The sequence below is a fragment of the Sinocyclocheilus grahami genome, unplaced genomic scaffold (genome assembly GCF_001515645.1).
Source record: "Sinocyclocheilus grahami isolate Dianchi unplaced genomic scaffold, SAMN03320097.WGS_v1.1 scaffold7.1, whole genome shotgun sequence".
Classification (NCBI taxonomy): Eukaryota; Metazoa; Chordata; class Actinopteri; order Cypriniformes; family Cyprinidae; genus Sinocyclocheilus; species Sinocyclocheilus grahami.
In genome coordinates, this window is record NW_015505186.1 from 128,374 (window position 1) to 143,182 (window position 14,809).

General features: G+C 34.7%; 2 protein-coding genes across 4 annotated transcripts in view; one reads left to right on the top strand and one right to left on the bottom strand.

Moving 5' to 3' along the window:
• The window catches only part of msh6 (mutS homolog 6 (E. coli)), a 15,152-nt gene extending 11,056 nt beyond the window's left edge, over positions 1-4,096 (top strand). For 2 of the 3 annotated variants that reach the window (XM_016276523.1, XM_016276539.1), the window contains exons 9-11: positions 11-20; positions 1,374-1,563; positions 3,772-4,096. In XM_016276523.1, coding sequence (XP_016132009.1) covers positions 11-20; positions 1,374-1,563; positions 3,772-3,853 — 282 coding nt within the window. In that variant the 3' untranslated portion in view covers positions 3,854-4,096. Of the gene's footprint in view, positions 1-10; positions 21-301; positions 307-484; positions 492-1,373; positions 1,564-3,771 lie in introns of all 3 variants that reach the window. The other variant, XM_016276533.1, reaches the window with a different exon arrangement.
• A 398-nt stretch (positions 4,097-4,494) lies between these two features.
• The window catches only part of LOC107588452 (F-box only protein 11-like), a 23,630-nt gene continuing 13,315 nt past the window's right edge, over positions 4,495-14,809 (bottom strand). The window contains exons 14-21 of the mRNA XM_016276553.1: positions 9,592-9,677; positions 8,752-8,828; positions 8,507-8,650; positions 8,323-8,433; positions 6,570-6,677; positions 6,376-6,484; positions 6,206-6,304; positions 4,495-5,154 (exon numbers count right to left, since the gene is read on the bottom strand). Of these exons, the coding sequence (XP_016132039.1) occupies positions 5,025-5,154; positions 6,206-6,304; positions 6,376-6,484; positions 6,570-6,677; positions 8,323-8,433; positions 8,507-8,650; positions 8,752-8,828; positions 9,592-9,677 (864 nt within the window). The 3' untranslated portion in view covers positions 4,495-5,024. The remainder of the gene's footprint in view (positions 5,155-6,205; positions 6,305-6,375; positions 6,485-6,569; positions 6,678-8,322; positions 8,434-8,506; positions 8,651-8,751; positions 8,829-9,591; positions 9,678-14,809) is intronic.

The following is a 14,809-nucleotide window of genomic DNA, read 5'->3' on the forward strand; positions in this document are numbered from 1 at the left end:
ATGCAAAAGCGCCTGTTTGGCAATATTTTGGATTTTGAAAAGCCTGCTGACTTTTGCCGTTTATCTAAGATGATTTTGGAAGTTTTTTTAAACATTCGTTTCTTATTTAATTGGGTCCACATTGTTTGCTGATTTTACTTTATTTAAACTGTCGTTTATTTATTTTATTTGACAAACGTTCTACGTTTCTTATTTATTTGGTTATATATTATAAATGTTTACTTATTTCCAGTTTTGTATACCTATTAAACTTTATGCAAGTTATTTGTTATTTTATATTAGGCATAGCCTGCCCTATAGCATGGTGTATTTTTATTTGTTTTGTTAATAAAAGTTCTATGTTTTATATATACGCTAAAGTGAGTTTGACGTTGTATTTTGTTGTTGCATTCAAGCGACGCCGAACTGCCGTTAATTCAAGTGAAAGTAAAATGCGCACGGCGCTTTTAAGCTATTTAAAAGCGAAGGAAAGCGAGGAAAAGAGGGAGAATTCAAACAAACTAAAAACTAACAATTGCTTTACTCAGAATTGCCGCTATTTGAAAGTGAAAGTAAAATGTGCATGCCGCTTTTACAAGCTATTTAAAAGCGAAAGAAAGCGAGGAAAAGAGGGAACGCCCCCGCGGTGATACCGGTATTACCGGTGTTGTCACACGTCGATTAACCGGTGGGAAATGTGTCACAACCCTAGTTTGAATGTAAAAAATAATAATCTTTGAAAGTACAGCCATAAAACAATATAGACATATTTTTAAAATACAAAAAAAACAACAACCAAAAAAACTAAAATATTAACCAAAATTAAAGCAAAGACAGAAAATATAAAAAAAGCTAATTCAAAATAGTAATAAAAATTGTAATGGTGTATAAATTATACTAAATTAACTCCATAAATAATGAATGTTTGAAAGTAAAAAAACTTTTAAAGTAGTCACAAAACTAGACATATTTTTTTATTAAAATGAAATCAGAAAATATAAAAATAAAAATTAATTTACAAATCGTTTACTAACCTTTTCTTTATATCCAGGATTTCAGCTTCTGACATGACTATTTAAAAGCTTTCATACATTATATCCGTAATGTTTAACCAAAAGTTTTTGTATCCCCCCCCCCCCCCCCCCCCCCCGTTAGTTTTTTCTCGTACAAACAAAAGTCAGCTGCTCTTCAGAATTCCCCTTTATATGATAATGAGTGTGCTAGTCTGGTTCCAAATGGCATAGTTGATGGTGATGATGATAGCAATTGAACCAATCCTCCCCTTTTGTAGCAAGAGGACTATGAATAAATTAAGAGTCTGTTTGGGAAGGGCAACTACAATCAGTCTGACTTTTTCACATTTAACCTTATAAAATCTTCCCAGTCATATGCCATAGATCACGAGTGCGAGGACCCCAGTCAGGAGACCATCACCTTCCTGTACAAGTTCATCGGTGGCGCGTGTCCCAAGAGTTACGGCTTCAACGCGGCTCGCCTGGCGAGCATCCCGGAGGAAGTCATCCAGTCCGGCCATAAGAAGGCCCGTGAGTTTGAGAGGAGCACTGTGTCTCTCCGGATATTCAAGTGAGTGACCTTACGATCTGTGTTCTGATTGGACCGTTCCGATTTTTTGCATTGTGACATTTTCATTAAGTACATTTCCCACCAAAATGACCGGAATCTGTGCATTTTAGCGTCGAGTCTTTATTTGACTTTTTATTTTTATTTACTTGCAGTATTGTTGCAGATGTGTTGATGAAAATGTCACCATGCAAAATTCTTAATGCAGGGCTTCTGTAGGGTCTTAAAAAGGTTAATTTGCCCAGCCATAAATTAAGGCCTTATAAAGGTCCTAAACCAGAGCAAAAAGTCTTCTTCATCAATTCATAGTCGTTGCATTGTTTCATGCATTGCCAAAAAAAAAAAAAATCTTACTATTTTTGTCTTGTCTTCCAGTACAAATATCTAAACATCCTTAAATCAAGATGCATTTACTTGAGATGCAAAATGAAGACAAGTCGTCTGTCTTCTGAGAAATTGAACAAAATTAAGTGCGTTTATGCATAAAACAAACATTCTCACTTCATTTTATTGTTAAATTTCTTTGCGTCCCCTTCCATTTAGTCCTTCAGTTTTTTTAAAGTCTTTTAAAAAAGACTCTTAAAATGTTCTTTAAGTCTTAAAAAGACGTACATTTATCTGTACAAAACCTGCAGAAACCCTGTAATGGCTCTAAAACCGATCTAAATTAATCGAAAGGACAAAATATTTTTGTTACAAATAACTTTGTTTTAAATAAATGCTGTATAGGGCTGCACAATTAATTGAATTTCTAATCGCGATTACAATTATGGATGCCACAATTACGTAATCGTTCAAAGCTGCAATTAATCGTTCAAAATCCACTTAGTTATTCTGCACGCTTAAGATGCGTTTTTTCTTTCTATATGTTATCTTAAGGGTTTTTCCGTTGTTTTAATTTTAGTATAACATTATAATACCATTCATATTTTTACTTTTTTATCATTTAAAGAATAAATCAATTCGATGTATAGTTGACATTTAAGGCTTAATACTATTGAAAAGCACAAAGTTTTTCAGTTAGTGTTTTCAGCTTGTTTATTTTCATATAAAAATACGGCATGCAGTTGCATCAAACAATGGTATAAACATCATTCAAAGTAAATTGTGATAATCGTAATTACAATTTCAAGGGAATAATCGACAATTATGATTTTTGTCATAATTGGATGCCACAATTACGTAATCGTTCAAAGCGGCAATTAATCGTTCAAAATCCACTTAGTTATTCTGCACGCTTAAGATGCGTTTTTTCTTTCTATATGTTATCTTAAGGGTTTTTCCGTTGTTTTAATTTTAGTATAACATTATAATACCATTCATATTTTTACTTTTTTATCATTTAAAGAATAAATCAATTCGATGTATAGTTGACATTTAAGGCTTAATACTATTGAAAAGCACAAAGTTTTTCAGTTAGTGTTTTCAGCTTGTTTATTTTCATATAAAAATACGGCATGCAGTTGCATCAAACAATGGTATAAACATCATTCAAAGTAAATTGTGATAATCGTAATTACAATTTCAAGGGAATAATCGACAATTATGATTTTTGTCATAATCGTGCAGCCCTAATGCTGTATTATTGTAACCGTTCCTAAAAGACTCCCGTCAGTCAGGTCTCAGTATAGCGTGCGTACACATGTATTTGTGGGTGAAATCAAATCGGTATAACAAGCATCTTAATTATCAAGAGGTTTTCGCGATATGGCTTAATGTGATTATTAAACTTCAAAAGGCAATGATTAATTACATAAATCTGAGCGCTGCACAATGCAGAACATGTTTTTTTCTGTTTATTAAATGCATCTGATTAAATGTTGAAAATATAAATCAATCTATATTTACTAAATAAATACAGTTTAAAGCAAAAATGAACAAAGCATACATTGTGTACAAATTAATTAAATCATTTTGCTTGTAAATATCTCATATTCGTTTGAGGAAAAACAAATGATTTGAGCATATAATAATAATAAGCATTATATAACGTAAGGCTTTTAAAGTCGACTGGCGTTATGACTGCTTAAAATGAGGCTTTGCAATCAAACAAAAGTGTCCAACATTAAAATAAATGATAGTTTTGATTGAATTGATGAATTAAATGAACAGAAATGCATTCCCAGACCTGTTAAAAGTGAAAATGTTTGCTTATAATGCAAGTTTAGATCCTGTACTAATTTATTTACAATGTTCTCATTTGTTCAACAGGAAGTTGTGCTCATTCGCTGAAAACCCCGCCGCTGAGCGCGAGCAGTTCACGACACTGGTTCAGATGATCAGCAGCCTGTGATGGAAAATGTGTTTTCTTTAAGTTCCTCTGTTCACCATTCCAGCAGTTATTTAGTTGTCACATAGAAAGCAAGCACTCACTACTGAAATGATCTAATAAAGTTTATTTTTAAAAATGTAACACGTTCCTCTTTGACTAGGAAATTAAAACTTTTGATTAATTACTAACAGCTACATAATGGTTATTGAGTACTTCACAATATATTAAGTCTAGATGTCATGGAACATGCATACAATTCAGGCTGTATGAGAACCCACGGTCACCAAATACAGTTGGATGGAGGGGGGGAAAAAGCACAAAAAAAAGCTGTACAGATATTCATCAGAGCTTCAAATCAGCACGAAGCCTCGTTTAAAATCTCCAGCAATGTCACTTCGGCTCACGTCGCCTCGCTCGCGGCATTCGGAGCGAAGCGGCGCAAGAACGTGATGCTTTTGCAAGTCTGGTGTCTTTCGGAAGGGTTCGCGCTTTTAAATCCTGCCGTCGACCAATCAGGGTGAGGGGGCGGGGCTAATCATTTAAATGCCTTCCAAACGTACGCGTATGGGCCGAATCGTTGCCACCAGCCTCGTGAACACACTTCACACTCAAAACATTGCTGGAGAATACTTAGTGTTTCTCTCTTTTCTCTTTTTTTTTTTTTTCTCAAATCTCTTTCACAGAAAGAATATACATCCTGCGACATGAGAACAAATACAGCAATCTAAGGTATAAACAACCCCGAAATTAATATACTTATAATAAAATAAAAAGACATTCAAGTACATTTAAGATTTTTGCTTGAAAATACAAAACTACATGAGAAAGCATTAAAATCAAACCTCAAGAACTCAACATCTTTAAAAAACAAACAAAAAGAGCAAAACTGAAGTGCTGGGTCATTTTTTTTTCCATACATATACAAGAGCGCGGTGACGGCTGCACGGGAAGCATCGAGTCTATACGCTCTGGGTCCGTTTCTCTCGTCATTTTCCACCCCACGAATCCGGAGTCGTCCCAAGAGCGGCAAGGAGAAACGGGATCCACACCGAATCCACAGCAGAACGTCCGTTAAATAGAAATGTTTCTTCTCTGCGTTTACGCAATGCTTTCTTTCTCCAAGAGTTAGTTTGAATCTAATTGAATTATTTCTAGCGTGTAATCTCATCTGAGCAGATGGAGTGGCTCGGCTTCAGTTGTGCTGCAGCGTGTTGGACTCTATAGGAGGTGCTGAATCGTACAGCGTGTCTGTGTCGTGCGTCGGCTCTCCGGCTAGTGTGCAAGGGTTCGACAGAGTCCCTGCGCCGCAGTCACAGAAAAACCTGCAGACAGAAACACATTCAGTCACACACTGAAGATGCAGAAATGAGGATTAAAAGAAACTAATATATATATACACACACAAAACAATACAAAATTATATATAGGGTTGGTGTATAAAGGGGTGGAAAATGTTTCAGAAAGTTTCCCCAAAAAATTTGGGGGAATTTTTCGGAAAATTTCCCACTTTTTTTAAAATCCTAATTATATACAGAGAGAGAAAATGTGTGTTGTGTATGTTTATGTTGTAATTTTCTGCTAATCATATATATATATATATACAGTGGGTACGGAAAGTATTCAGACCCCCTTAAATTTTTCACTCTTTGTTATATTGCAGCCATTTGCTAAAATCATTTAAGTTCATTTTTTTCCTCATTAATGTACACACAGCACCCCATATTGACAGAAAAACACAGCATTGTTGACATTTTTGCAGATTTATTAAAAAAGAAAAACTGAAATATCACATGGTCCTACCTTAAACCACATAAACACATTTCATTACGCCAAATATACAAAATAATGTTCTTTTTAGCAACACCATATGACCCCTTTAAAGCCTAGTGTACTTTTCAAATAAATAATCACTTTGCTTGTAAATGTCTCCTATTATCCCTTTATTAACAAATACATGAATTTTTCTTAGAGTTCTTTATGTGCTCTTGCATTTGAATGAATGATGCATTTATATAGCGCTTTTATTGTGTATTGCTGTACACTCTCCTCAACCACCACCAGTCTGCAGCATCCACTTGGATGATTTGTTAATTTATAAATTATAATAACATTGTGACATTATTTGCATGACATTTTTCCTTCCAAATTGTCATAATTATAATGCAAAAACGTCTATAAATGCAGTAGTATTTTTATTTTAAATCAGCGTAGTAACGTAATTTTCTCCCCACATTAATGCAAATTTGAGGAGAAAACATGCTCAATTGTTTAAAAAAAACAACATCTTAATGGTCCTAAAATAGGCAAAATAATTCTTGTTTTAGTAGTAAATGCAAAGCAAACTCATAGTAACGCTTGAAGGGAATGACTGACCTATCGTGTCTAATAAACTCTACGTCGTGCCCTTGATGACACTTCTTGATGCAGTTCACACAGATGGCGTTGCGGTCTGTGGTGTTACAGGTGTGACACCTGCACAGAGAAACAGAGGCGTGAGAAAGCAGCCGCCGATGTCACACCGATTTCAGAAGGAGGAGCTTTACCTGTAAAAATCGTGCATTGGATAGCTGGTGTAACTGGAAATCTTGTACAAGCACTGACCTCTGCTCACCGCTTTCTCTATGGCATCCTGATTGTTCATGATTTTGTTGTCTGTGAAGAGGATTAAATGAGAATAATGTTCATTTAAAGTCCACTGGATCATGAAGTGAGTGAAATGAAGATGTTTCCACTTTACCTTTCATCGTGACGTTGACGCCAGACGCGAGAAACAACCCACCGAAGCGGTTGTTGAAAATCTGATTGCCTTCTAATGTCGCCGTCGCATGATTCGTGATCTCAATACCTGCAACAGATGGCGCTTAACAATTATTTGTCTATAATGAATATTTAGTATGCATCTCATATCTGTGATTCTATAAAAAAAAAAAAGTAGCATTTTCAGAAATTAAAGTTGTATGCATTTGTATAGTTTAGTACATTTCTAGAAAAAAAAATTATATATATATATACAGTGGGGCAAAAAAGTATTTAGTCAGCCACCAATTGTGCAAGTTCTCCCACTTAAAAAGATGAGAGAGGCCTGTAATTTTCATCATAGGTATACCTCAACTATGAGAGACAAAATGAGAAAAAAAATCCAGAAAATCACATTGTAGGATTTTTAAAGAATTAATTGGTAAAGTCCTCGGTAAAATAAGTATTTGGTCACCTACAAACAAGCAAGATTTCTGGCCCTCACAGACCTGTAACTTCTTCTTTAAGAGACTCCTCTGTCCTCCACTTACTTATTTTCCCCACTGTATATACAAATTTATATATATATATGTGTATATATATATACACACACACATATATATATATTAGTGCTGTCAAACGATTAATCACGATTAATCGCATCCAAAATAAAAGTTTTTGTTTACATAATATATATGTATGAGTACTGTGTATATTTATTATGTATATATAAATACACACACATACAGTACATATTTTGAAAATATTTACATGTATATACATTTATATATTATATATTTAATATATAAACATACAATTTTTCTTAAATGTATACATGCATGTGTTTTTATTTATAGATACATAGTAAATATACATAGTACACATAAATATGTAAACAAAAACTTTTATTTTGGATGCGATTAATCGCGATTAATCATTTGACAGCACTAATATATACTGTATGTCTATATATATATATATATATACATACAGTATATTTTGGATGCGATTAATCGCGATTAATCATTTGACAGCACTAATATATACTGTATGTATATATATATATATATATATATACACTTGATGTTGATGAGATTATAGATTTATATATATATATATATATATATATATATATTGTTTTGATACATATTTTATTTTTTATATTTCGTAAAATGACAAGAATAAAATAAATAAAACTTCAATAAAAATATTTTTAAAAAATCGGAAATTGTAATGAAAACTATAATAGCATGTCACTGATACTAAAATTATAGAGAGAGAGAATTAATTAAGATTTAAAAAAGCATGTCTTTAAGTGTTAATAAACTGCACTGTGTCATGCTAAATCCATAAATATCAATGTATTAAAATACAAATCTACAGAAAATGTTTACTATACAAAACCACAATGAAAGGATTGACAATCCTAACAAAAACACAACATCTGTTTATCCATGAGCTTCCTGTTCACTTCCTGAAAGGATAATGTCATTATGATGCCATCCTTTTTTCTTTTTTTTAAATAAACAGAATAAAGCATTTCAAGGGGTATTTATGATGGTAACAGCACTGACACATAATCTAAAGACAAAAATGTCAAAAACTGAAATACATTTTAAATACATGTCCATTTTTACCAAAAGAAAACATGCAAGACATGATAAACGTTTCAAAATAAAATCAAGTTCGATTTTTGTTTAGAAAACGCCTATAATACCGAGTCAGAGTTACATTACTGAAACGGAAATACGCACCAGCAGCAAAACCGTCGAATATCCTGTTCTTGCGCAGCACAGGGTGACTGTTAGTACTGATGAGGACTCCGGCCTGAGCGTTCCTGAAGATATCGTTCTCCTCCAGCAACCCTACAACATCAAAAACCTCATCAGAAGCTGAAGCGCACAGAACAGAGAGATCATATGAGAAGAGGAGCATCACCTCGTCCTCCGTTGAATATACAGATTCCCCCGTCCCGCCCGTCGTGGATCTTGTTTCTGCGGAGCGTGGGGTTGCTGTCGGTCTTGATCCAAACCCCGGCCATGGCATTGTCAAAGATCTCGTTGTCTTCAATAAAGCCTAAACCTGACAAGAGATTCAGAGGATGCTTATCTATCCGATCAAAATATAGAAACATGTGCCTTTAAATCAAGCAAGACATCAAAAGGCAATGACGGAAATATTACCTGAATTGTAAACAAGAATTCCTCCGTTCTGTCCACCCCAGATCTTATTCCGCCTAATTTTGGGATTGCTGCCAGTTCTACAAGAAATACCAAACAAAAATATACATTTTATGTCACTTCTTTATTTTTTCTCATGTTATAACTCCACAAGTCTGTGGCTGCTCGATTATGGCGAAACTCATAATCACGATTACTTAACACGACTACTCACTGACTTCGGAAACATCATGCATTTACTCAACTTTTAAAATAAACTCATCTTTTAAAATAAATCAATCATATTTTATGCAAAAAAAATAAATCATAATATTTACATTTAAATAAATATAAAAATATTAATATAAAAATAATTAATTTAAAATAATTTACAAGTTAATTAAATAATAATATAAAAATAAAATGGATAAAACTGAAAAAGATACATTATGTTGCATTAAACTAAACTTAAAAAAATTAAATAACACATTTTGTAATAAATAATAAAAATATTAAACAATTTAAAATAAATAATGTTACTATAAAAATTCATAAAATCAAACAACAACAATATAATTATTATTCTAATAAAAATAATCAATTAAATAAATAAATAAAACTAATACATAAAATAAATGAGCTAAAAAATTTGAGACTACACTGTAGTGCACTTCCACACCCACTGAGCATTTATTCAACAAAAAAAAGTGACTGAAAAAAGGGTTGAAAGTGAGAGCTTCACTGTGAAATGGAATGAGGCACACTATTTTCATGTTGACTATCATTGTTTCATTATCATTGAAACTGAAATTAACATTTAAGTATCGCCCAGCCCAACATGATAACGCTTGTTAAGTCACTGACCTGATCTGAACTCCAGAGTACATGTGGTTATAGATGTCGTTGTCTTCTAGCACTCCGTGACCGTTATCATAGAAATAAACGCCCACCTGTGGACAAAAACACATTTACAAAATCACTCCAAGAAGATCTAGAGATCCTAGAGGCTTTAGACGTACATATATAAGTCCATATGTACTTGGACACTGACACAATTTCTATTATTTAATCTGTTGACCAAAACATATTCAAGTTACAGTTATATAATGAATATGGGCTTAAAGTGCACACGCTGAGCTTTAATTTTAAATTTAACTTTAATTTTGATATTCTCATCACAATTAGAGGAAAGGTTAAGGAATTACAGCTCTTTAATATGTACCTCCCCAGTTTTTCAAGGGATCATAAGTAATTGGACAGTTGACTCATTCCTTCGTTATTTCTACATCAGTTAAGCAAGTAAAAGGTCTGGAGTTGATTCTAAGAGTGCCATTTGCATTTGGAAGAACTCTGAACCCACATCATGCAGTCAAAGGAGCTCTCCATACAAGTGAAACAGACGATTATTAGGCTTCAAAAACAAAATCCATCAGAGAAGATAGACAAAACTAAAGGCAGAAAGACCCACAAACAAACAACAACTGAAGTCAGCTGCAGTAAAGGCCTGGCAAAGCTTCACAAAGAAGAAACCCAGTCTCTGGTGAAGTCCATGAGCTCCAGACTTAAGGCAGTCATTGCCTGCACAAGGTTTCTCAACAAAATATTAAAAATTAAAATTTTATTTATGATTGTTTATTTGTCCAATTAGATTTGAACCCCTGAAAATGGGGGGACTGTGTATAAAAATGGTTGTAATTCCTAAGCATCGTGTGTTATATTTTTGTTCAACCCCTTGAATTAAAGCTTAAAGTGTACACTTAGATCTCATCTTGATTGTTTCATTTTAATTCTATTCTGGTGGCATACAGAGCCGAAATTATGAAAATTGTGTCAGTGTCCAAATATATATGGACCTGACTGTAGATCTCGATTTTATCTTTAAAATAACTCCATCCCAAATGCAATTCTGAGCCCGTGTCAAGTTTGATCTTTTGAGTCATAAAATGCCAAAAGGGCATGAAAGTAAAACAGTTGCAAAACTCGAGAGCTTGTTGATTTGAATGTGAGAACTTGACATATTAATATTAGTATTAGTATGTTGAAATTTACACTCACAGCTCTGATGTGAAAAGCTGAATTTCGATTTGCACACACAGACAATAATCAAAACACTCGTTTTGAATTCAAAGTTGCAGATTAATAATTACAAATGTGTAAAATGACATTCACATAAAGAAAATGACAGACACACGTGTACGACATTAACTTTTGCTCTTCAGTTTCGCTGCACTTACAGTAGGATTTTTGAGGCCGATCACAGAAAGCAGTATCACCAATACCGATCTTTTTAAAGCCTTCTTTTTATAATTTATAACTATTTATAGTGATACTCCAATCGGGATTTTTAGACATTTATTCAGGGCCTGAAATTCCCCTCTTAGGTGACTCTTGTGAGGGGGCATTTTTTTTATTTGAGGGGTGGAGGGGGGCATTTTTTAGACATTTTTTCAATAATAGATCTCAACTAATTGTTTGATCATGCAGTGAATTTTAGTTTTTACAATCGTGCAATTGTTGCACAATAGCTTACACACAGCAATTTTGTGAGCTTTATGTGAGGCTCACACATACTCCGTTTGCTGTGCATATGCATTCCATGTGCGGTATGTAAGCAGAGCAGAAGCAGCACGGACTCATTGTGCTTCACACAGGAGTCCGCTACTGATCCGTGGCTGTTTACTACAAACACAACATTTATCCATTATTTTGATTTCAAATCCAAACATTGTTACTGAAAATGCTTTTTCAGCATTGCGATTCTTTTTTTACACAGTACAGTAATACAATCTTTCATAGACGTGTTTAAACGCAATAAATATTAGCAACACATTATTCAATACTTTTTACTTTTGCATTTACTTCTAGATTTATATATTAAGTTGCTTAAGCAAGCGGCAAAACATTTAAACTACTTTTCTTACATTATCACAAACATTCTAAATTAAAACGTACCATTGAGAGAAACGGTACCATTGAACTGTACCTCACCTTCAGCATTATAATTATTTCAGACTGAGACGAGACCGCCGATCAAACATCCCAAAGCGATTATCGGCCGATAGTCATCGGTAACCGATCAATCGGAGCACCCTTAACTTACAGCCTCTCAGATCTGGCAGTACAACTTCAAATCCTAGCGCTTAGACTTGTGCTACTCCTTTCGTGACATTCCTGTAGCAAAACTCACTTGTGCACTTGTAAAATGCAGATGCGAGAGCAGAACCGGGGGTGGGGCTGGGGTGCGAATGAAGCCACTTTACTGGTCAAAAGAAACATTAATATGCACATGTATCAGTTATTTGTAAAATGCTGGAAACTATTTTCATTGAATATCCTTAGCTTTTACAGGATTTTATTAAAAGACAATGCATTCATCTTGTCATTCAAGTATTATCTGGTAGACAGATAATGCAACATCTTTCATATGTATATCCTACTGCATATTGCAGAGAGTAAAATGGCTGTACCAACTGCTTATAAATAAAGCATGGAAATTTGTTTAACCACTTTATATAATGACCATTAAGACCAATATAAAGCTATTAAGGCACAAGTGAAAATCAAACAGGTTAAAAACTGATGAAGGTAGGTGAGTAACTTGTCAATATGGTGCATGATGATATGAATGTAATATATCAAGTAAACAGTAAAGGCCACCAACACATAAAATGCATTTAACAGCGTTCTCCAATATGCACATTTGTAAAAAATTAAAAAAATAAATAAGAAAGTGGGTTGCTTATTGTATTCAGCAGTATAATCCATTGTATTTATACTTTGCCCATGAAAATTTTACTTAGTTAGGCCAGCACATTTAATCATACAAATAATTATGTTTTGAAAGACCGTTACACAATAGTTTGATGTGTGTCAAACTGATGTTTATCCAGGTCCACAGTGCATCACATGGTCAAAGAACAGACAACATTTGGGGTTTTTTCCCCCCCCAAGTTCTTGCACGGTCTTTTACTTCAAATCTACCTTTGTAATTTATTTACACAAGAAACTGAGGATAACACAACAATCACAACGGCACAGGTTACAAAAATGTTATTAGGCCACAGATACATCTGTACAGTTTATTTCATGTTTTGTGCATGCTGTCAACTAAATGATGACATCACACAACTGGCACCATTGCTTCCAGGCAAACAGCTTTTAGTGAAAACACTGAGCAGTGCTACCACATTTAATACTCTTAGTATTTCAGTGTGAGATTGATTTGTTTGTCTGATTGTGTTTAACGCCATGCCAAAAAGAAACAAATGATATTAGGTTTTTCAAATTTATTTTCGCTAAAAACTCTAACACTGTATCTGGCTTAACTCTTCAAAAGAGTTAGTATTTCACAGTGTAATATTATTCATGTCAATAAAAATATAAATACGTTGATTTATTTGATCTCATATTCAATTAAAAATAGCAGCTTTTTTGCCATAAGAACCCTTAAAGGGGTAGTTGACTGCGATTTCACTTTTTGAACTTCATTTAGTGTGTTATGTTGCTGTTTGAGCGTAAACAATATCTGCGAAGTTACGACGCTGAAAATTCAATGTAAACGGAGATATTGTCTTTTAATGAAAAGTCTGTTTAATGCCTACAATTACGACTGGTAGGGACTACAACAAGCTATTTCCCGGGTTGGTGACATCACAAACCCTGAAATTTACATAAACCCCACCCCTGGGAGCACGCAACAAAGGGGGCGAGGCTATGTTGCGTGGCTTTTCCACCTGAGCACATGCAACTATTGCCAGTGATGGTAAGGGGTGTGACGTTTCCAGACAATGTGCGATACGCGGTTAATGAATCACAACACACTGGGCCAGCTAACCAATGTTAGTGTTATCATAGAAACAGGAAGTCAACCGGCCGTTCAAATGACAATGGAGACAGCAAAGTAGAATAAAGGTAAAATATATGAAAAATTAGGTGTTTTTTTTTTTTTTAACTAAGCATGAACATACACTGCACCCCATAAACACAATCAAGTCTACAAAAAAAGCAGTCAACCACCTCTTTAAGCAGACCATTTGTTGATAAAAGGATTTACATATTTAGAATGGATATCACTGCATAAAAACAGACCATTAGGCCTACAGTACAGCAGAGTGTGTAGTCTGCTGCGGGAGGCGGGAGGATGCGAATGGAGTATCCTGATCCACCAAAGAAAGCATCCGATGTTATTGGCCAGGCATCGACCAATAAAGTGGCTTCATTCCCACCCCAGCCCCACCCCCGGTTCTGCTCTCTCGCATCTGCATTTACAAGTGTACAAGTGCGTTTTGCTACAGGAATGTCATGAAAGGAGTAGCTGATTTGAAGTTGTACTGTCAGATCTGAGAGGCTGCATGTGCCGACTTCTGGTTGTACAGCGAAATTTAAAGGGTTAGTTCACCCAAAAATGAAAATTAGCCCATGAATTACTCACCCTCAAGGCATCCTAGGTGTATATGACTTTCTTCTTTCAGACGAATCCAGTCGAAGTTATATTAAAAATTGTCTTTGACCTTCCAAGCTGTTTAATGGCAGTCAGTGGGTGTTGCAGTGCATCAGTCCAAAAGAAGTTAAATAAAGTGTGTCCATCCATAATAAAAAGTGCCTCACACGGCACCAGGGGGTGAACAAAGGCCTCCTGTAGCGAATCGATGCGTTTTTGTAAGAAAAACAACCATATTTAAAACGTATTAATCACTTTAATCTAGCTTGCGCTCACTGTTGTACACGGAAGCAGCACCGGGCTGGTGACGTAAGACGTCGGCGTTGCGCATGTGGCGCACAGAAGTGACGAACGCGGAAGCGCAGGGGAGAGATCAAAACAAAACAATGGTCACGAATTAGAAGTACAAAACGAGGATTTAAGCCAAGAGGAGACTGGTTTTCCTTTGCTAAAGTAAGGAAACTTTGCTTCCTTTGCTCCTGTTAACAAACATTGGTTTTCACGAGACTCACCGGCGCATGCGCAGCGCTGAACTCATACGTCATCCTTCCGGAGCTGCTTCAGTGTACAACTGTTGGCGCAAGCTAGATTAAAGTGATTATTACGTTTTGAATATGGATATTTTTCTTACAAAAACGCATC